The following is a 22,925-nucleotide window of genomic DNA, read 5'->3' on the forward strand; positions in this document are numbered from 1 at the left end:
GAAGGTAACACGGGTTCCCTCAGTACCGCGTGCTTCGGTGTGCAGAGAAAGGACATTTAACTGCCACTGGGAAAGGCAGCGCAAGAGCTGGTGTGTGAGGTGTGAGAAAGGAGGCTCCTCAGACACTGACATCAGAGATGAGACCCTAAGAGAGAAGCAGCCAGTCTGCTGTGGCGTACAGTGTGCAAACAGGAGCTCAGGGAACTGCCCCAGAAAGGGACACTGGAATTTGATTCTTTCTGGTCTTCAAATCTACAGTGAGAAAAGCTCCAAAATCGCACAGTGTTCATTGGGAGGCTCCAATCTAGGGATAAGTAAACAAAGGAATGAATGATTGTGATCAGCAGACGTTCAAATGCCTGGTCACGTTCAGGCTGTCCTTGGTGTTCTGGTGCTTCCTATCTCTAAAGGAGCTTACAGAGCTTTTAACCCAGCTCCCTTGAAAATCTGTGTGCTTACCAACAGGGCTGGAAATATCTGGGGAAGGAGAGGCAAAGGCTGCCTGGCTCTCTGTCAACGCCGAGGGTGAGCGAAGTCAGCTAACTCACCAGGGCAAGCGCTCCGCACACAGTTCCGGTTCAGTGACTCCTAAACGCTGTGCTTTAAGATTCCTTCCTGGAGACAAATACCATCTAAATCTACAAGCTTCAGGAACAAATGTTTGGTGGCTTTTGTGGGCAATTGTATTATAAAACTCAAGCGTGTCTAAGACATCATTTTAAAGACTTTGGCTCCAGGAGAAAGAGCTGAAGCAATCAGTCACGTGCTCCACATTTCTTACTCTTGCCTGCCAGACATTTTTTTTCTTAAATTAAGAAAGGAAAACTGGGTCAACTCAAAAGAATTTTTACAACTGTCAGAATAAATACAAGTCCATAAACTCATAAACTTTATTATTGGGTGGGGGGACTTTGTCCCCTCCCCAAGCTGTAAGTATCCTTTGTTGAGAACCCAGTCAAACATACATACATACTGTATGTACTGTAATGTAGTGCCTATATCTAATGCACTGTAAGGACATCTTTTCTGGGAGAAGAGTGATATGATCCCAGGTCAGAACAACAGCCTCATCCAATTCCCCCACCATACACACACACCCATCCCTGTGGCCTCTTCAGATGTGAATGGGACACAGTAAGGAAAGGCTCTCACAAAACACAGCAAAATCTGTCTGGCTTGAGTCCAAGGTCACTAAGAAACATCTCGCTTCTTAGAAAGAATCACCACCCATTAGGATCATTTTTATAAAGGGTTTAATCACACAAAAGTCCCTTCTAGATGCCGGGGAACCTTAGGGCTGAGCTCACAAGACAGGCCTTCAACAGGCAGAACTGCAGCATCCTTGCTCCCTTTTCTCTCAGGTGTCCTGACTAACTGAGGTGAGACTGGTACGCAGGTTTATGTTCCTGTAGGGTCTGGTTTAGCTGAAGAGTTCCAGATCAACGTCAGCCTCTCAGACCTTAGCTCTATACAATGCTCCTGGGACCAACCTGCCATCTGGGGGAGCAGACCAGTTGTCCCGGTAATGCTCCGGACTACGCTGACCACCAGAACACTGACTTGCAGACATTCTGAACATGATTCAGTTTTTAAAAATGGACACATCTTATCTGGGGCCTTGTTCAAACACATGAGTAACAAAAACAAGGTTTCCCAATTGTGCTGTTTTGATATTTCTATTCCATTCTATCCTAATTTAAAAACACTATTTTCATAATCACTGAATTAATATGAGACCCTCACAATCTGCATTTTAAACAGTAAGGTCAGAGAACAGCACTGTCCAAAGTAAATATGATGCCAACAAGGGGTGACTTCTGAAAGAGCCATAGTTAAAATGGTGACAAGGAATGTGTTTCATGAATTCTAACAACACATTTGACCTATCACACCCAGGCAGCATTACTTTACCACAAGCTCACTACAAGAAATCGCTAAGTATTTTTTATCACTAAGTCCTCAAAGTTTGAAGTGAATTTTGTACGGGCAGACAGTCGGGCCAGGGGAACTCATTTCAAATGCTCTGGAGGCTACCCCTGGGCAGCACAGCGAAAGCTCTCCTGGTCCCACAGTGCTGCACAGAGCAGAAGAGAGACGTGGTCCTCTCCTGCTGACTCCTCTGCACATTCAGTCACGTGCTCTCATCCCACACAGCGCTATCAGCCTCCAGAGCTCAGAAAAAGGCCAGGAATTTCACAAAGACCAGAAAGGAGACTCGTTATCACCCTGAAATGCTACACAAAGTCAGGAAGCTTTGAGTTTGTGGATGAGGGGCCTGGGGTATCAGAAACTTAACAAATATCACAAGCAACTCAAATCAAAAAGTAAAATTTGGAGAACCTGCTTGGAAAAATAATATTTGCCAATTACAAAGCTGAATAGAAACCACAACAGCAGCTCTGTCAAACAGAGCCAGTGAATAAAGATTGGGGGGGGGGGGGGGGGCAAGGAGCAGCAGGAAGAACTGTGGCTGAGAGACTGGAAGGCACACATCATTAAACCCTGCTCTTGGGGGCAGAGGCAGACAGATCTCTGAAGGGTCCAAGCCAGCCAGAGTTACTTAGTGAAGCCAGGGCACCGCCACCCCCACCCCACATTCACACGCTAAGATTATGAAGGAATGTTTTCTTGTTCCGTATTTTTCAAAGCAAGCACATGCTCTGCTGGGTACTGTGATGCTTTGCACATGCTTGGCCCAGGGAGCCGCACTATTAGAAGGTGTGGCCCTGTTGACACTCCTCCTAGCTGCCTGAGGATGCTCAGTCTGTTTCTGGCATCCTTTGGATGAAGATGTAGAACTCTCAGCTCCTCCTGCACCATGCCTGCCTGGATGCTGCCATGCTCTTGTCTTGATGATAATAGACTGCACCTCTGAACCTGTAAGCCAGCCTCAATTAAATGTTGTTATTTATAAGACTTGCCTTGGTCATGCTGTCTGTTCACAGCAATAAAACCCTAAGACAGATACCTACCCAGGGAAAAGGCAAGCAAGCAGGGAGGGAGAGTCAGGGCAGTCAGAAAAACCTCTGATGCTCTGAAAGCACCTAGAAATGGATGGCACTAAACAGACAAACAGCTTTAACTACAGCTTTACATGGTTGTTGAAAGTAGAAACTTAAAGTTAAGAATCTAAGAAAACAGGGTAAAGGGAAGGGTGCAGGGCAAGAAAGCAAAGTGGTTTGCGTCTCACTGGGAAAATGAACTGATCAGAGAATATTGTATAATTACATAGCTTGTTTCTTAGTCTCTTCCCTCTCCTTCCCTCCTTCTCCCTCCCTCTCCCTCTCTCTCTCCCTCTCAACCAAGTCTGGAGCCCAAACTGGGCTCAAACTTCCATAAAACCCTGTGGCTAAGGTAAGATGTCCTTGAATTTCTGACCCTTGTTCCCACCTCTCAAATTCTGGGATTATTGGTATGTGCCCCCATGCTTGGCTGGTACAGCACAGGGGACAGAGCACAGGGTCTTGTACCTTCTCAGTAAACACTCCCGCAGCTGAGCTGCACTTCCATTGAGTCCTGATGAGAGGGGCACCTCTCAGAAAGCATCCACACAGCAGACCCACACCCATCTCAGCACAGGAGGCTGCATAGCACGTACACCCTGCACCATTTGGCCAGGCCCCTCTGAATAAATATATTCAACAGAATAAAGCCAGACCAGCTTGACCCTGGGTTCATATACATTCGAGGGAAATTACAGTTTAGGTATCCAATATATAGCATAGATTAAAAAACAGAACAAAACAAAAACTCTCTAAGTAGGGTGATCTGGGGATCAGCAGAAATAAAGTTCCCAGAGGTCCACGTCTGACTGGTGACTCAGACCACTATATCTCTAAGAAGTCAACAGGTGAAGTTCGAATTTCAGGACAGCCCATCTGTCTATAAGGTTCACTATCACGTCACAAGATGATGTCGTGAGGAAATTAGATATTGGTAATGAAAGAAAGCAAAGGCAGAATTCCCTTCCCTCGTCCTGGAGTTGGCTGGACAGTGCATTGTAAATCCAATATAGCTGACTTATTCAACGCTTCCCTTTTGTTTCAAAAACTGGCACTGAGCATACAACAAATGATGAGAAATAACATCATTAAATAGATGATGTTTTAGTTCCAAGACAACCTGGTCTAAGTAGAAGGACCTGTCTCAAACAAACCTGGAAAGAACTGCTGTTGAGTCCAGGGAACATCTCAGATGATGTCCCAGGTTCTGGGGATGCAATGATGAATGAAATGTGACCCAAGCCTGAGGCACTCAGGTGACTAGGGGAAAGAGCCCAGGTTGATGGAGCACAAGGTGATGTAATCTCAACACCTGGGAAGCTAAAAGTAGGAAAAGCACAAGCGCATGACTAGCCTGGGCTACCCAGTGACTCTGAGTCTAGCCTTGGCTTATACAGCAAGATCCTGACTCAAGGAACAGAAAATTATCAGGGTAACAAGAGCTGCAACAGCACTTTGGGTAAGTGCTGAGAACACCCCCAAAGAGGCAATGAATCCAAGGACTGAAAAATAACCGACTAAAGATGGCGTCTCAGCTGACTTGCAGGCATGTGAGACTGGAAGCCCGGCAGGCGGACACGGTGGGCAGTGAGGTAGAGAAGACTGAGTCTGAACGTGAACTTCACTCCATAGAATGACGTTTACAGCTTTTCATGGGGTCAGCCATGCCAGGAGCTAGAGGGTCCGATGAACGGGAACCTTTGAGATCATGTTCGGCCTGGCATGGGTTCTAGCAGAACCTCTTCAACCCTCTTGCTGGACATCAGTGCACAGGTTGGGGCAGAGGCTGGGGTCATTCCTTCGGCCACTAGGCATCAACGTCTGTCAAGCACTTGTCCCAGAGCACTTATTTCTTTAGGGACTGCCTCAGTCAACACTGGCTAGGAAACTATTTTTGTAAAGCACATCAATTAAAGGCAGCCCATGGAGAAACATTTGGGGCAACATGACCCCCACACACAGAGAGGTATTTCAGTGGGGGCAGAACAGCTGGATCTCCCTCCACCCAGGATACCCTGTATATCATGGCATCTGAAGGCTGGTTCCGAAGCCTGTGCTGATCAGTCAGTGCAACGGCCCCTCCCCCTGTGCACCCCAGGCAGTCAACAGGGTTTGTCAGGGACAATGTGAACAAGTCACTGATTAAGCATCCTGGTACAGGAGACTTAACTTTCAGCTAGATCTCTGAGTACAAGGGTCAGTGAGCTCCACACGTCAGCTGAGAATGGGCACAGATTAACAGTGTGGGGCCTGGGTACCACTATCTCAACTGAACAGGATCCAGGATGCTAGGAGAGACCCATTTGAATAGAAGTTCAAAGTTGTGGCCAACCAGCCAAAGACCCTGGAAGCTATTTTTAATCCAGAAAGGACAGGAAGGAACAAGAACAAAAAAAAAAAAAAAAAAAAAAAGGAACTCACACAGGAAAGATGGAAAACAAGAAGGAAGCATCTGTCATAAGCAAGTGGAAAGGCGGTGGGGAAAGCGGCCGGGAGTGCTGCAGGAAAGAGGTGGGGGTGAGAGGAAAGCACAGAGAGCAGCCACCGCTACTCAAGCATTTTAAACATCTACACGTCTACACGGCAGGAGGGTTGGTTCACATTCTTGCTCCTGGCTTTAGGTCATGAATTCAAATCCCACACTGGCTTCAAACCCAAGGGCTGACTCTGCAGTCAATGTTCACTCTCTGTGCAACAAACTAAAAGGACCAGCAAGAGAAGGAGTGTCAAAGAGAACAGGAAGTTTCCCTATGCAAGGCGCTCATGACAACTGTCCTCTGAACCCTGTGAGGAAGGTTCTTCAGTCTCACCCCCGCCGATGGACGGCACACCCCGTGCTCTGCAGCCTCACTGTGCCCACAGCACCGGGGGTACAGACCGGGGTGGCAGGGCGGAAGATGTCATTAGGGAAGCAGGGTGCAGAATATCCCTTACAGAGGGAGGAGAGGCAGGACCAATGAGCAGAACTGGGTGGAGAGTAGAGAGGGAAAGTGAAGTCTTCAGATTAAATGTTTGCATGACAACTCAGTGATACACATTAACTAACCCAGGTGATCTTCACACAACCCACAAGCAGAAGAGAAAACAGGTGCTACCCCGATTTACAGATGAAGAACCCTAAAAAAATGTGATAGTTTCAAAGCCACACAATTACTTACTGGCTTGGGACCCCAGTACTATATTAACTGGTCAGTAAGAGGCACAAGGAGAAAATTTATCATTGCTTCATACAGTAAGTAGTTTAGGATTTGATATTATGCTGCAAGCACAATTTGCTAGCACCTTAAATTTCATCCACCAGAGTCTAACACAGGGAAACAGAACTATTTCCTACTCCCCTATTTTTCCACCAGAAATATCAATTATAGAAGACAGAACATTAAACGCTATTGGGTCCATTTTTTAAATTTTTTTTAAATTTGCGTGTCTGTATGTGTTTGTGTGTGTGGGTGCCAACAAGAGGCCAGGAGAGGGTGTTAGATCTCCCCAAGTCAGAGATACAAGTGGTTGTGAGCCTCCCATGAGTGCTGGGGACTAAACACCCTCCTCTGGGAGCGCAGCAAGTTCACTCCAGCCCCAGCTTAACAACAAAACGTAAATATAAACATAGCCCAACAAAGTAACTGAAAACTGCAAGACACTGAAACACTGAAACACAAAATGTCAGATCCTAAAGAGCAATTCCGTCTTTCACTATGCAGGTGGCCAACAGAAAAACACAGAAGATATTCATAAGGGTTAATCCTGAAGCCCTTCCCAGGGGCCTTCCGGCAGGAAAGCTTGTACAGTTTGGGTTGAATCTACTGTTGGATTTAAGCCCCTAATTGGCTGCTGGGAGCTGGTGACACTGTGGAAGGTGGAACCTGACTGAGGAGACAAGTTCTTGGAAATGCATCCTTGGCGCTGCATCTTATACTCCAGACCTCTCTGGTCACTTCCCTATGTTTCTTGTCCAAAGTGCTTCAAATTGTTCCTCCACCCCTCTCCCAAGACAGAGTGAAAACAACCAACAAAATAAATCCCCTTAAACATTTAGGTGCAGCGTCCTCTGAGCTGTGAGAAAGTGGACACCATACTATTTTAATAGCAAATGTTACTAAACCCTGTTGTGGTTGGGCCTTCTGCTATTGTGTGCAAAATGAGGGGACAAAACTGGGAAGGGGATTGAGACAGTTTCCAAGGCATTCAGGGGTTGCTCATGACCCCAAGCTTCAGAAGGCACATGTAGCAAAGTCTCCAATCTCTTTGATGTTCCATGGCTGGGCTCCAAAGTGGGGAGCTGACAAGGCTCCTCTCAGTGAGCAGGCGTCCAGCAGATCCGATGCCCTCTGCCAAGAGTCTTACATACATGAGTCATGTCAACCTCATGGCAACGCAATCAGAAAGGCACTGGAATTGGCTCCACCTCGGAGCAGAGGAACCCAGGCTTCGAGGGGACACACAAACTCGGAGCTCACACCAACCAAGCACACAGGAGGCAGGGATGACTTTTCAAAGCAAATCTGTGGGACTCCACCAAGCAGCCTACTCACCCCAGGTCCCTGCAGGAAATATTGCTGAAAAGGAAGAACAGCCAGGAGGGGCCGGCTCCTAAGAAAAGCCAGCAGAGTTCAAAGACCAGTGTGCTAATTCCTGAGCCAGACCTGGATGGTGCTGAGCTTCCCTGTTAATGCTTGCTCAAGTCATTTTAAAAAAAGAACTTGGTTGTTGTGTCTGTCATTAGAAGTCAACCTTTGGACGGAGGGGGCCACTCTTTTCCCTAGACTTTGCAAACTAACCCAATGCTTCTGACTTCCTGGGATTTTCCACTTAGAACTATCAGCTATCTCAACAAACAACTTCAAGTGTTGCATTTCCAAGTGGGGAAAGGAAATGACCGTAAAGCACTGGATTTTTAACCAACATCTGTCTAATCCAGCTTCCGTTATTTTTACCTATATCCATGAGATGTTTCTGTGTTGAATTTTGTAGATAAAAACTGTCCTCAGAGACGTGGAAGGCACACAGCGGCCTGCCAGAGGGTAGCAGACACTTAGGTGATGGTCCAACCAGCAGCAGCATTGTCAGGAGAAAAGACATGGTCGGGGCCTTCAAAGTGTCCTTATTATGAAATAAAAGATGCTGTCTTGCCTTGATTATACAAAAGATATTCAATCAGCAGGAAACAGAACAATACACACACACACAAACACACACACACACACACACACAAACACACACACACACACACACACACACACACACACTGGGGGGGGGAGAATCATAGCATTGTTAAATACACACAGAAAAACAAACAAACATCCAGAAAATGTCTGGGGTTTATGTGCACAGGATAAGATTACCTGCTGAAATGAATTTAAATAAACAGACACTGAGCGATAAGAAGAGAGACAATCTGGGGCAATGGGGTATTTGTTTGTTGTTTTAATGAGTGTTTTTTAAAAAAAATACCTAGAGCCATTGACACACGCTCTCTTCCCAAACTACCACCACTGGTTCCCTGGGAGATCATAAAGGGAAAGATGGGTGTGGAGAGTGAAGCTAGCCAGAGCCTCACACCATCAGAGCACAGCACAGGGCCACAGCATTTCCACAGTGGGGAACAGGAGTCGTGAAGAGCTAACTTTTCTCTATGTGCACAGACAAGCTTCCTGCAACCGGCAACTAAGTAGTTGCCTACTGAGCGCAGTGGGCTCGTCTGGAAAGTTACTCAGGTGATCCCAATCACGCCCGGCTGAGGAAGAGGCTACAGCATAGCAGTATAGATCCTGCAAGGTAAGCGAATGCTTGAACACAGAGGCTGAGAGACAGCTAGGGATTTTAGTGAACCTGCGAAAGCAGGAATGCCATTGGCCAGGACGCATAGCATGGGGGAGGGGTAGAGACGGAGTAGGGACAGAGATAAAGACCAGCACACCTAACTGTAGATGTCCTGTGTTCCTAACAACATGACTATTAGGTTAAATGCTGTTATCCCAGAACACGCCTCTGTGATCACAGCGCGGTGGGCTCAGCCTTTACTCTCCACGGTCTGCAGATTCCACACGTTCCTTTGAGGGGAAACCAGAAGAGCCATCCACAGAACCCTCTGGAGTCTGGGGAGCTGCACAGAGTTCTGCCTCTTTGCTGCAGAGCCTACATTGATACTGTGTCTCTGGTTGTGATAGCAAACACACCCAGCTCTGGAGTTTCTCCTCCTGGGAAAGGAGGCCTTGCTGGTGAGTTGTCTTAGTGCACATGTCCCAAGGAGACAGGAGTGACACTGTCCCCAGGAAAGCAGGCCAGCTTTGGTCTGGTCAGTGCATGGAAGGCCAGGTCCCCAAGACCTCTGCCTGCCAAGAGAACCCCACTCTCCCACACACACACCTTCCTTCCCCGTGCTGTCTGCTCTGCCATCAACGTCCTGTCAGTCCCTTCTTCAGCAAGTGTCTCTGCAACCTTCCTCTGGGGTCCCCCTTGCTCCAGTCTGGCTTCCTTCCAATGTACCCCCCCCCAAGTCTGTCAGCACTGTAAAATGAAAATCTGGCCACACGGCCCTGCTCAGAACCCTGCACTGTCACCGTAACAGCACAACTGCAATGCCACAGCTTACAGACCCGAGAGCTGAGACCCACGGCCCGAAGGGCCAGGTGCCCACCTTGTTCTCTAGCCCTGTCCCTCGTCACTTGCCTACCAAGCTCCGGCCTCTTCCTTGGGCTGAGCCTCCCTGCCTCCTCACACGCTGTGCTCTGGAACTGAAATGGTCAGGGCCCTAAGACTGGCTTTTTAAATTCCTCCTGAGACACAGACCTCCACGGAAAAGCCGGATCTGTAGTCAGCTTACCCGGGCAGCCCACCAGCCCTGCCTCATCCACAGTCCCCAGCGGGTGTCACATCCACAACAGCCTGGAACTGGCTTGCTGTCCGTCTCTCTCTTGTAACCCTTTAGAACACTGTTTACTGAGCTCTGAGTCCCCACACTTAGCATGTTGTCAGTGACGTGGTAGATGCCATCTATCAAAGGCACAGTTACAGGCTCACACACACGGCAAAAACACGCAATATACAAGACCAGCAAGAGCTCTCACAAAGATTGTGTTTACCCACAAATGACCCAGAAACTCCAGAGAACCCCAAATCAACTCTGTGGAGCTGGCCACACCCACTGGCCGGCCAGAGACAGACTGCTTGCTGGCTGCGTTTCTCTCTAGGAGAATGAGGCAACTTTTATGATCCCTCCATGTTCCCAATCCTTGCCCTGCTATGTTTATAGAAATCAGCCTTTTCGGCCAAGTCGCACACTGGGGCCGAGATGGTTCACTTAACTTTTCAGGTATTCTAATGTAGCGCGTGTGTGATAGTTACAGCAAAGCCCGAGAACTTAGAAGGAGGAAGTTTGAGAGGAAACGTACACTGGAGATGAGACAGAAACAAACACCAGCAGTGCACCGATAGATTCCAACGGAGAGCTAACGTGGAGAGGCACATTGCTTATCTCTCTTCTTTACTTTCCCAATCTGAGATTCCAGGGGGCTGTCACCTTATCTCATTAGAGAAGTAAGAAAGAAATATGTATGTACTAGGGATAGGATGGTTATTTTTAAGTATAAAGAGTTAATATGCCTCTAAGGTTTATGCTGTTCTTATTTGCCAGAGGTAGACATGTATTTTTTAGTGTTTGTAAACATTTTATTATTCTTATGTATGTATGTTTTGCCTGCATGTATACCACGTGCACGCAGTACCCAAAGAGGCCAGAAGAGGGTGATGGATCCTCTGGGACTGGAGTTACAGCCAGTTGTGAGATCCCGTGTACGCTGGGAATCGAACCCAGATCCTCTGAACAGTAGCCAGTGTTCTTTAACCACTGACCCATCTCTCCAGTCCCTAGACATGCATTTTTAAAGCTAAACTCTCTGGGCTCACAAACTGAAATGGATGTTCTTACTTAGCCGGCACTTACCGCTTGCTCAGATGCTGGGAGATTTTGAAAGCAACGATGATACCTGTGTGTCAGGCAGTTCGAATAGCTTGTGTTCTCTTGCCTGGCACCGGCTACCATATTTTGGACTAATTATTTGAGAAACATGTTTCCAAAGTCGAAATGAAAAATATCGGTTGCTTAGTTTCAAATGGTTGCTAAATTTTGAGCTTTACTCTGTAAAGCCTAAATTAAGCATTCCAACAGACATGAATAACTCAACCCAAGGCCTGTTTTCCTAGATGAAAACAAGGATGACCAACAGTAAACCAGAGGCTCCTCTGGGGCTTATCTCCTTTCAGCTCTAAACTCCCACTCCTGCTCCCCAACCACACAGAACTGGAACGCTGGCCAGAACTTTTTAACTCCTGTCTGCCCTTCTGTTTTCAACAGTCCGCAAGTCGGCAGGCACAGTCGGAGCTCTGGTTTTAAAAAGCACTGGGAAATTTTCTTTTTGTTCAAAAGAATAATTGCTATCTTTGTGTGTGTCCTGCTCTGTTCCAGAGGGAATGTTGAGACAGCCAGAATCATTACCTAATTGATTTTTCTCGCTCCTACACCCCTCTGCTCCTCCTTCTAGGCTGACATCTTCATGGTGATTTGGCTTTAAGTGAGAAACAGCCATACATTTGTATCTGTCAGGATAATATGAGTCCCCCGAAAAAGGACGAAGCCTGATTCATCCACTCAGCAAACATTTATTGGCGGTAGTTACAAGATATTATCTACTGGGGAATATAAACAGACAATTACAGCAGCAGAAGGGAAACACGGAACAAGACACCAGCAAGATACCCAGAATGCTCAGAAACACAAAGAGGCACAGCTCCTCCACCCTGGGGGGATGGGGGACCCAGAAGAGAGGTAGTTGACAACTCAAAGAATTTCCCCACACGGCCAACGTCCACCAAGCACTTCTATAACCCAAAGGTGGCCACAGGTCGCCTCTCTCCATGGCCTTTATTTCTATGGTCCATTCTCCTCCACCTAACTGGCTTCTGCCAGGCCCCCACCTATCAAAACTCCAACTCATCCTAACCAAAACTCGTCAAGAGCTGATCTGAGCTAGCGTGTGACAAGCCCCAGACACCAGGGCCCTACTACAGGGTCACATGATCACAGTATAGAAGTGTAAAAAACCACGAGACTACCCCTGGCCTAGTCCACTCCCCAAAGCCGTCACAAAGTGAACCCATTAGTAACAGTTCAATATTAAGCTTATCCTAAGTGTGACATGTTTTTCTGGACCATCAGTCTGTATCGCTGTGAAGACTCCAGAGCTCCTTCCCTGAATCCTTTTCTTCTGTCTCTTCTAGGCTTGGTCTAACATGTACTATTCCTGCTTCGGGGAATACTGGTCCTTCTCAGTTCCTTTGTTCCTGTCACTGTGGGTGTGTGCCACAGTGCTGGCATCAGAGACAAGTAACACAAGTTGACCATGTGTCTTTCCAAAATGCTACAAATGAAGAGAGTAGTTAGATGAAATTAAGTTTCAATGTCTGTCCGTGATGTGGCTGAAGCCACGTTCCCATGAGAGCTGTAAGTTGATAAAACGGCCCAACTTAGATGTTATTGGAAAGAAAATGCAGGTCAAAAGTTTAACGCTAGTGTCAATATGCAGTGGCCACACTACCAAAGGGCCAGACTACCATTACCTGCATAAAAATCCAGCCTAGACTGTCCCCAGTTTCTGTTTTAGGACCAGGGGCATAATGTTTTCCAAGAATGATCACAAACTAAGCACAAACTTGAGAATCAAAATAAAATAGTATGACTTACATGTCCTTCCTGTTCTCCATATAAAAAGGTGTGGCTATTTTTTATCTTTTTTAAGATTTGTTTTATGTGTCTGGGTGTTTCACCTGCGTGGAAGAATGTGAATTACATGTGTGCCTGGTGCCCGCTGAGGTTGGAGGAAGGCACTGGATCCCCCGGAACTAGAATTACGGATGGAAGTGAGCCACCATGTGGGTTTTGAGAAGCAGACCCAGGCCGAGCACTGTGCAGAGCTAAGTCATCTTCCCCAAACACGCCATTCTTTAGCTACGTTTCCCAGAACTGAGTATTAATTATCCTCTGATTTCAGCACTACAAAAACAGAAAAATTATACTCCACTTTTTGAAACTTGGTATGGTTTGGGAGATGTTATTGTTTAGATGGGGTCTTGTGTAGCCCAGGCTGGCCTTAAAATCACTAGGTAGCAGGGGATGGCTTTAGGTTCCTGATGTTCCTGAGTGCTTGGCTTACAGGTGTTCAGATTTCTGAAGACCACTGCAGACACCGTTCCAAGACTGTGCCTACCCTCACATGCTGGAGGACCTCAGACACATCCTTCATGCGCCGCTCTAGACACCCGAAGTGTCGATGTCTGCCACCATAACGCATCTCATAATGCACAGCTCAGGTCCTCATTCAAAGCATAAAGAAGACCAGAAGGCTACATTTTCAAAACCCTGCACCAAGAACAATCTCTAGGGGTGGAATGCCCTGCGTGGGCCAATGTTAAGGAAACAGCCTTAAAGCCCCAGGCAGTTCTGGACAGCAAATCTGTACCTGTATACAAATCCAGCCTCTACTATTTCCTAACTATGTGACCCTACAGGAATGCGAGCAGGTCACTCTGGGCATTATGTTCCCTGCGTATAAAGGGAAGATGAAAGAGAACACCGTAATACCACGTCCCCCATAAAGTTGTTGTCAGATGCCAGTGTGCATGAAGCCTTCCTTGCCTTACCTCAACCCCATTAACTCTAAAATTGTTCACTTTGAAGAATTCTGCATAGGTTACTGGAATGTAGAAAAACAAACATGAAGAAGCCAACTGGGTACCAAAGAGAAAGATTTCATAATTGCTGTGGCTCAATTGGTTGAGTCATATTAAGTTAAGCTGGGATTTTCAAGGACAAAACAAAAGATGAAAAAAAAAAAAAAACAAAACCCAAAACGAAACAAACAGACCAGGACATCCTCATAGGACACCTAAGACAAGAAACCAAGCGGCATTCCAGGCAGAGTTCTAAGAACTGACTTTTGGTGAGCAGTATGGTAGCTGTGAGTCACTTGTTCAAAAGGGGAGGAGGGCAGTGTTCCTCTGTGGGCCAGAAACAAGCTTACATGATCTTCCTCCCGATTTTTCAGATCTACAGTTTAACTCAGAGCCAACCCCTCTGAACTCTGTAAGGCTATGGAGAGGGCACAATGCGAAGAGAAGAGGAGTCAGGGACCAGAGTGGCTGATAAGAGTCACTAAGCAACTGTCAGCATCTAAACAAAGGACAGTTTATTTGGGTTGGGGTCCCCTCTATTGCTCACGTGACAGTCTTTGTGACCATGTCTGGCTAAATACTAACACTGCCACCCATGCAGCATGTTGCATCATTAGAAAGAGTTAAACAGCCCAGCACTGTGGTGCATGCCTTTAATTGCACCATTTGGAAGGCAGAGAGAGGCAAATCTGAGTTCAAAGCCAGCCTAGTCTACAGAGCTAGTTCCAGGATGGCCCGGGGCTACCCAACACCAGGAAAAAAACGCAAAGTCTGTTTGAAGTCAACTGGTTTAGTGCTCATTAGTCATTGACAAAGAGCCACACAGGTCAAACCCACACCAACATCACACTTAAATATATTGTATGTATACACAGAGCCACCACAAGCAACACAGCAGTTTGTCGGCACTCAAAACAGTTACTGTTGGGATCATGTTCTCAGTGAGGCACCTGCTTGGGAAGTAAAGACCTCCAGTTTTCACTGAGAAAGCTCCTAACTTAGCAGACCATATCTTCAATGTCACTAGCAACTTACTATCCTGGTCAACAGTATCCTGACCTGCATAGTAGCAGGAGATCCTGACTTAAGCACAGTAGCTGGAGATCCTGACCTGCATAGTAGCAGGAGATCCTGACTTAAGCACAGTAGCTGGAGATCCTGACTTAAGCACAGTAGCAGGAGATCCTGACCTGCACAGTAGCAGGAGATCCTGACCTGCACAGTAGCAGGAGAGCCTGACCTGCACAGTAGCAGGAGATCCTGACCTGCATAGTAGCAGGAGATCCTGACCTGCATAGTAGCAGGAGAGCCTGACTTAAGCACAGTAGCAGGAGATCCTGACTTAAGCAGGTTGAGAAGGTCGGTGCGGGGGCTGGAGGAGAGCCTGTGTCAGCAGCCATGGCTAAGGAAGATAGGGCTCCCGGTGTCCTGCCTTCAACTCTTACAAGAGCCCTGGGCACTTCACACTCTACCTGGAAACACTGCTCCACACCTTGTGGGTTCTAAAACTAAGGACCAGGCAAGTGCACACTTCCCATTGCTTTGAAGTCCATAACCCACAAGTCCTAGTGTAGATCTAATGAAGCCCAGCAAGTGCCTACCCCACCTTGCCTCTCTGCAGACACTGTTATGATCCTTCCCAAGTCATCTGTAATACCCCCTCCCTCTCCCTCTCCAGCTGAAGAACTCCTCCATTCTCCCACATGCTCTTGATCCCACTGCCGGGTTTTCTGCCTTACATAGTCCCTTCATTTGGGATGTGTTGAAAGATTCATTGGTAGAACTAAGAACTCACATGACGCTCCCCAAAAGTTTATGGAAAGCAGATTTTTCCAAGTGTCTGCCCCCTATGAGACGAAGCACACTTCAGCCTACTCCCATTCTGCAGAAAGACAGTCACAGTGGGACAACTTGCCGCCTCTCAAAGGAAGCGGGTCTGAAAGGCCCTGTTGCTTGTGCATTCCTAGTTCCTGGAGAGAAAAGGGTATCTTCTGGACACAGTGGTTTGTGGCACTTGTAGAAGCTAGTAGTGCTCCCTGGCCAGTTATCCGTGTGCCTGTCCTCTTCTGCCACAACACCCCCAGTCTGTTTGCCAAATACCTCAAGATGTTTCCGGAAGGTTCTGAATTATTGACAAACTTAAGGAAGATGCTTTGGAAAACACCGAGTACTAAAACAGACCTGTCCGGCTAGTGCAAACACTTGGCCATCAGCAGTTTCCTTTATAAGACCAAGGGGGAGAAGGGGGGGAAGGGGGGAGGCCGCCTTGGCTAAATAATAATGATATTCACAGAAGAGCCGTCGCTGAAATTCCAAAGTTCGAGATCTCAGAAGCTCTACTCACCCCTAGCCATCTTGCTCCTTTATTGGCCGCCTGTTGAATCTGGACTCTTTTGAGGGTGACATGGTAAACGGCTCCTTCCTCTACCTCTTCACCCCAGTCCTGAATCGAGCTCTGCCGAGGATGGGATAGAGAAAGAAAAAGAGGGTCGTAGTGTGTTGTTGTTTTCTTCCCCTTGGCTAACCACAATCTATCCCAGCTGCTTCCCTGCTTACAGGCTCTCAAAGCCCAAGACAGGCTGTTCGGAATAAATACTCCCAACAGCAACACCGGACACACTGCGACAGGCAAGGCTGAGATTTTCTTGGCTGGCAGCCTTTTTCTGCGGTATCAGGATCCTTCGGCTTCTCCGTTCAGTTATTTTTCCTAAACTAGCCACATATGTTAAATCGTTTTTTCATGATTTTTTTTCCTTCATAAGGAAACTGTGGTTTAGTCCTAATCAACTCTGTCCCTTTAAGTGAAAGACAAAACAACTCATTTGCAAAAACAAAAGTTTATACTTCTCTTAGGTACACAAACATTTGAGCAATGTCGATTTTAAACTCCCTCAAACAAGTGTTTTAATGCCAAGAGCCCTCTTTGGGAAGTGAAGTCCTACTTCTTTTTCTCCTCTTATTGTTTTGGAACCCCAAAAAAGTTACGTGGGGCGTGGAAAGTTTTTATTTCCGAGAAGAAAAAAAAATCCCTCTGGCAAGTGCAGAGAAAGCAACACATCTTCACGCAGCCTCCACTGAAATTTACACAGCGACCCCCTGGATGGCCGTGTCGCCAGCTAAAGCCCGGGTCTGTGTTAAAGGGCTGCTGCTGGGAGGCAGAGCACAGGCGCCGCTCCCCCAGACTGAGTTCTGTCCTTCCCAAGTTCTGCTCTCCTGACAGGCATCTGCCTGTCCCAGACACCCCGCAGGCGACGCCTGAGAATACAGGCATCGTTTCTAGGGAGCAGAGGCACAGAGAGGGGAAGGATACAGAGCAGAGTGAGAAAGCTCCCCTCAGAGCGCGAGGTCCGGGTGGCTCCGCTCAGTAGACAGCACAACAACCCGGCCCGAGAAAGCGGGAGATGGGAAGATTCCCCCTGCAGAGAAGCGTTCGGGGAAGGCGGGGAGCTCGCGTTACCATTTTAGCTTGCCAAAGTAATTTCATTCTCAGTTTTCTCTCCGGCACACGGACGCTGCATGGTGCGCCCTGCTCCAAGGCGGCCGGGGCGTCTCCCGGGCCCGGCTCCGGGTCCCCGCGCTTCCCACGCGCCCTGCTGCCCCGCCGCCGCCGCGCGCGACTCGGCCACAAAGGAGCGCCGGCCAGCGAGCGAGCAGCCCGGGAGCCCGCGGCAGCAGACTCCTCCCCGCCGCTCCGTGATGTCAGGCTTTCCTGTTTGTGCTTGCGAGCGCACTCTCCCTTTCGGAAGCCCGGCGGATCAAGGGAGCGAGCAATTGTTTCTCCAGCTCCGGAGTGGTGGGGGAAACGACGCTTTCAAGTAGACCGCTTCAGCCGTGTTTCCTGGTGGCCACCAGGTGCCAAAATAGAACCATGTGTGCCATGCATAGGACGTGTGTGCGCAGCCTGCGCCTGCTTCTCTGAAGGAAACTGGGGAGGAATATCCTGTGTGATCTGCTTTCTATTTGGAATTTAGAGCAATTAAATCAGAGAGCCCTCGGTTTCAGAAAATATTTTCTTAGGATAAGGTCAAATGCTATATGGGTATCTAAAAACCATGGCTAGGGGCTCTACCCTGCCCGCACTTGCAGCTGCCTGGACTTGCTCCTACTGCCCACCCTTGTTTGTGGCTTTCTTGCTTTTCTTTCCTTTTCTTTTCTTTTCTTTTCTTTTCTTTTCTTTCCTTCCTTCCTTCCTTTCTTTCTTTCCTTTTCTTATTTTTTTAACAAAAGGTGGCCCTGGCTAGCCTTGAACACTTCGAACTTTTGTGGCAATCCTCCTGCGTCTGTCTCTTGAGTGCTGAGATTACAGGCACGCATCAGCTCCACCTCCTGTTCTGATAAAGCTCAGTTAGTTAAGGCCTTCCATTCCCACTGTGGTGGGAGAGGGTTTTGCTGGATCTGACAGTATGTGACTGAGGCCAGAACTGGTTCTGGGGGTTTCTGAAGCCTCTGTGAGTAGCCATGGGGGGGGGGGGGGGTGCTAACTACTGCAGGGAAGGAAAGCCTTTCAAAGGACAATGCTGGTAAGAATTTTATCTTAACACAATGGTCTGTATGGGACAATACATTACATTTTAAAAGATCTAGTTTTAATAAATCAACAGCAAGAGATAACTCACAGTAACGCAGCCAAAACTGCACCAGCCAGAACTCCACAGCAATTACAAAAGCCTCATATTTTCAGGGGTCACCCCTGATCAATTTAAAGAAGGCCTCCTCCTCACCGTTGTGCTAAGGCACAGCACTGAGCCTCGGTTAATAATGAGTGTATCATGAGCTGAAAAGTCAGGCAGTCAAGTGCTCTGGTGTCTCCAGAAGAGCATTAGAAATGACAGCAAGGACACCAAGCAAGCAAAGGGTCTCTGCACACTGCAGAATGTCCCCAAGTCAGTCAGACACTCCTCATAAAGCCTGAGGCTTCAGGGTCCAAGACTGAGTTGGAGGGAAGAATGATCTTTTACAACCAAATCTGCTGTTTCTGTGTTAAATATTGAATACGCACGCAGACATATACACACACTCCTTCTGCCGTGTGCGTGCTCAGAACAGAGTGTCCCAGGAGCGAGAGGGGAGATATGTGGAGGCCCTTCTTAGCCACCTCAGGGCCCTGGGTCACACCTAGAGGACTTCCTTGGTGATTCTGAAGACAGCAGAGGCAACCCAGAACAGGTAAGCAGCGCTTTGGTTAATTTCATCACCGCTCTAACCTAATCTATTCTGCAAGATTATTGAAAAACTTCTTCACAGATAAACAGTTTCATCTCCAGAATTTCCCGGAGAAGGTGGCTTGACCCCCACAAACCTGTCAGGCTGTAGTTCTTCCCTCCCCTCATCCTACAGCGGAGTGTGGACTGGGAGCCTGGACCGGGAAGGGAAGGACAACTGAATCCGGTTTACACCGGTTTACACCGAGACTGACCGGTGGGAACCAGCACAGACCCCGCCTCCCTCCGGTTTGCTCCCGCGGCTACAAAATGGGTCAAACCTTACAGAATTTCAAAAAGGGTTAAATACAGTAACGTGCAAATCACCTGGTGCACAGAGGGTTGTCCAGAGGCTCCATTCTCTCTGTACTGCCTTCCCCTAAGGGAAGCACTGCACTACCACACCTCACCACACCTCACCTCACCATACCATACCACACCACACCTCACCACACCTCACCACACCTTACCTTACCATACCACACCACACCTCACCATACCACACCACACCTCACCATACCATACCACACCACACCTCACCACACCACACCACACCTCACCTCACCACACCACACCATACCACACCACACCACACCATACCACACCACACCTCACCTCACCATACCACACCACACCACACCTCACCTCACCACACCACACACCTCACCTCACCTCACCACACCACACCTCACCACACCACACCTCACCTCACCTCACCACACCTCAACATACCACACCACACCTCACCTCACCTCACCTCACCACACCTCAACATACCACACCACACCACACCACACCTCACCTCACCACACCACACCTCAACATACCACACCACACCTCACCACACCACACCACACCTCACCACACCATACCACACACCTCACCTCACCACACCACACCACACCTCAACATACCACACCTCAACATACCACACCTCACCTCACCACACCTCAACATACCACACCACACCTCACCATACCACACCTCACCTCACCACACCATACCACACCTCAACACACAGCACCACACCATACCACACCACACCACACCACACCTCACCACACCTCACCACACCTCACCACACCATACCACACCTCACCACACCATACCACACCTCACCACACCTCACCACACCTCACCACACCATACCACACCACACCTCACCACACCATACCACACCACACCTCACCACACCTCACCATACCACACCACACCACACCACACCTCACCACACCACACCACAGCTCACCACACCACACCACAGCTCACCACACCACACCTCAACACACAGCACCACACCATACCACATCATACCACACCACACCTCACCACACCTCACCACACCACACCTCAACATACCACACCACACCTCACCATACCACACCTCACCTCACCACACCATACCACACCTCAACACACAGCACCACACCATACCACACCACACCACACCACACCTCACCACACCTCACCACACCTCACCACACCATACCACACCTCACCACACCATACCACACCTCACCACACCTCACCACACCTCACCACACCATACCACACCACACCTCACCACACCATACCACACCACACCTCACCACACCTCACCATACCACACCACACCACACCACACCTCACCACACCACACCACAGCTCACCACACCACACCTCAACACACAGCACCACACCATACCAAGCACTACAGGCCCAGACTTCATGAGAAGCTGTGTCATGTTTTCAATGTGGAGAAATCTGAAATGATGTCTTCCGGATTATATTAAAGTTCCAGAGAGCTTACCAAGAATGATTTGTTGTGCTTATTCCTGAGAAGATGTGATTTTTATAACAATCCTTTTATGAAGGAAAAAAATCCAAATAGCTGAACGTATGCCTAAATTTTTGTGATTTAGAAGTATCAAATGTTGAAATCAATGAGGGCTTTTTAACGTTTATTTTGAGCTATTTCACTTCTAATGAACACTCGACCACAAACACAGGACTCTCTGCACTGAGGGGATGCTGAGGGGCTGGAGTCTGCTTGGGGGCTCTGGGACTGCTGAGGACGTGTAGATCTGAAGTGAAGAACATCAGTGAAGTGTGTGTCCCTTGAGTGTGCCAGGACTCCGGAGGAGCTTGTAGGAGAGGAGAAGAACCCTCAACTGTGAACCCCTTTTCTTTAGCACTTTTAATCCAGGAAGAGAAAGAGTAAAACTGTTTCTATGTAGCTAAAGAAAAAAAAATTCACTTATAGGCAATGTAATCAATGTTACGTTTTCACCAGGGCTTTGGAGTTAAAGTACTAGTTAGTATGTGAGAAGCATAAACCTATAGCCCATATATCTGGCAGTGTGGACTGATTTACCCAGTAAACACCTTACCTAGACCCTGACAGGCCACCCAGAAAACAGCTCTGAAGCCTCGGCGTCTGGCTTGTTCTTCTCTGATACGTTTGTTCCTAACTGCCTACTCCGTTTGGTGCTGTGCTGATTGGCATGGCTGTCCTAGTTTTAATTTTATGTTGTGGTATGACTTGTGTGAGTGTGCACAGGTCAGGGAAAGGCATGCTCACCTGAGCTGGCACATGGGAAGACCAGAGGTTGACATCTGGATGCCTTTCCTTAATTGCTTTTCCAACTTCCTCTTTGGGAAAGGGTCTTTGACTGAAGCTTACTTTTGGCAGACTGGCTGGCCAATGAGCTCCCAGGATCCTGCTGCCTCCGCTCACCAACCCAGGGGTTCCAGGGTCTGAGGTTCCAAACTTAGCAAGTATGGTACCCACTGGGCCACCTAACCCATTCTTGCCCCAGTACTGGGGATTCACAACCAATGTTTGGACTTCGCTCTGCGTTGTTACTTTAATGTATTTGTTCACTCACTTGAGTTGATCTTCTGTTGACATGTATAAATAAATAAATACCTATTTGTAATCTTCCAGACAAGTCTGTGCTAAGCCCAACTACCAGCCAACGGAGGCTCTGAGCAGATGACAAGCAGGACTCCATCAAACGGAACAGCTTCTGCCCTACAGAGGAACCCAGCCGGGCTGAAAGGCACCCTACAGAATGGGTGAAAAACCTGCAAAACGCCTGACCAATAACGAATTCATATCCATGACAGATAACAGAGTCCTATAACTCAATAGCAAAAACATAGCTATAATCCAATTAAAATGGCCAATAGGCCTGAGTAAGCATTTTAGGAAAAAATGTATAAAAGGCCCACAGTATAGAAAACATATCTTCTATCATTCACCAACAGGGAGAAGAACGGAAAGAAGAAAGGAGAAGCAGGAGGGAGGGCTAGGGACAGTGACAAGTATTATGAAAATGCTACACTGCTTTGTACACTAACTAGAAATGGATTTTTGAAGATGGATGGGAGGTGGGGAAGGAAATGTTGAGGTCCATGTGTTAAGGAGGATGCAGATAAAGGGGCCCCTGGAAAACTGTTGCTGGCAATGTAAGCTGTACCCACTATTGAAAGAAAACATAGACGTTTCTCAAGAAGTTAAAAAATATGTAAAATTCAGTAATGCCAATTTTGGCATGTATGAAGGAATGTATTTCCAGATCTCTAAGAATCGCTTCACACTTCCATGCTTATTACAACACTGTTCATAACGGCCATACTACAGATACAATCTGGACGTTAATCAACGGATGAGCAGATAAAGGGAAACGTGATGCAACTTTATTTTATTCTCCAGCTTTTAAAAAGGCAGAGTCCTTTAAAGAGGCTATGTGGGTGGACCTGGAAGAGGCTACGCTGAGAGAAAGAAGTCAAGCTCAGAAAGACAACCTGAGCTCTAACATCCATGGAGTCACGCAAACACACATAGAAGCAGTGCGCAGGGGTGATTCCTGGCGGGTGTGGGAGTCGAAGGTAATGGTCAAAGAATGTGAAGCTTCAATTACAGGAGAAAACATTTTGCACAGGACTGACAGCTCCTGTTGCCTGAGAGTAGACCTGTGTTAATAAGATAGCGGCAGTAATAAGGGGGCAGGAA

The 22,925-nt window shown here is 47.7% G+C and overlaps 1 protein-coding gene across 2 annotated transcripts in view; it reads right to left on the reverse strand.

Annotated features, from left to right (window-relative positions):
• Window positions 1-17,339, reverse strand: part of RGL1 (ral guanine nucleotide dissociation stimulator like 1) — a 104,981-nt gene extending 87,642 nt beyond the window's left edge. For both annotated transcript variants that reach the window (XM_080917862.1, XM_080917861.1), the window contains exons 1-2: window positions 17,185-17,339; window positions 16,072-16,182 (exon numbers count right to left, since the gene is read on the reverse strand). In XM_080917862.1, coding sequence (XP_080773988.1) covers window positions 16,072-16,182; window positions 17,185-17,211 — 138 coding nt within the window. In that variant the 5' untranslated portion in view covers window positions 17,212-17,339. The remainder of the gene's footprint in view (window positions 1-16,071; window positions 16,183-17,184) is intronic.
• Window positions 17,340-22,925: the final 5,586 nt, after the last annotated feature.

The sequence above is a fragment of the Micromys minutus genome (genome assembly GCF_963924665.1).
Source record: "Micromys minutus genome assembly, chromosome: 6".
In the NCBI taxonomy this organism is placed as follows: domain Eukaryota; kingdom Metazoa; phylum Chordata; class Mammalia; order Rodentia; family Muridae; genus Micromys; species Micromys minutus.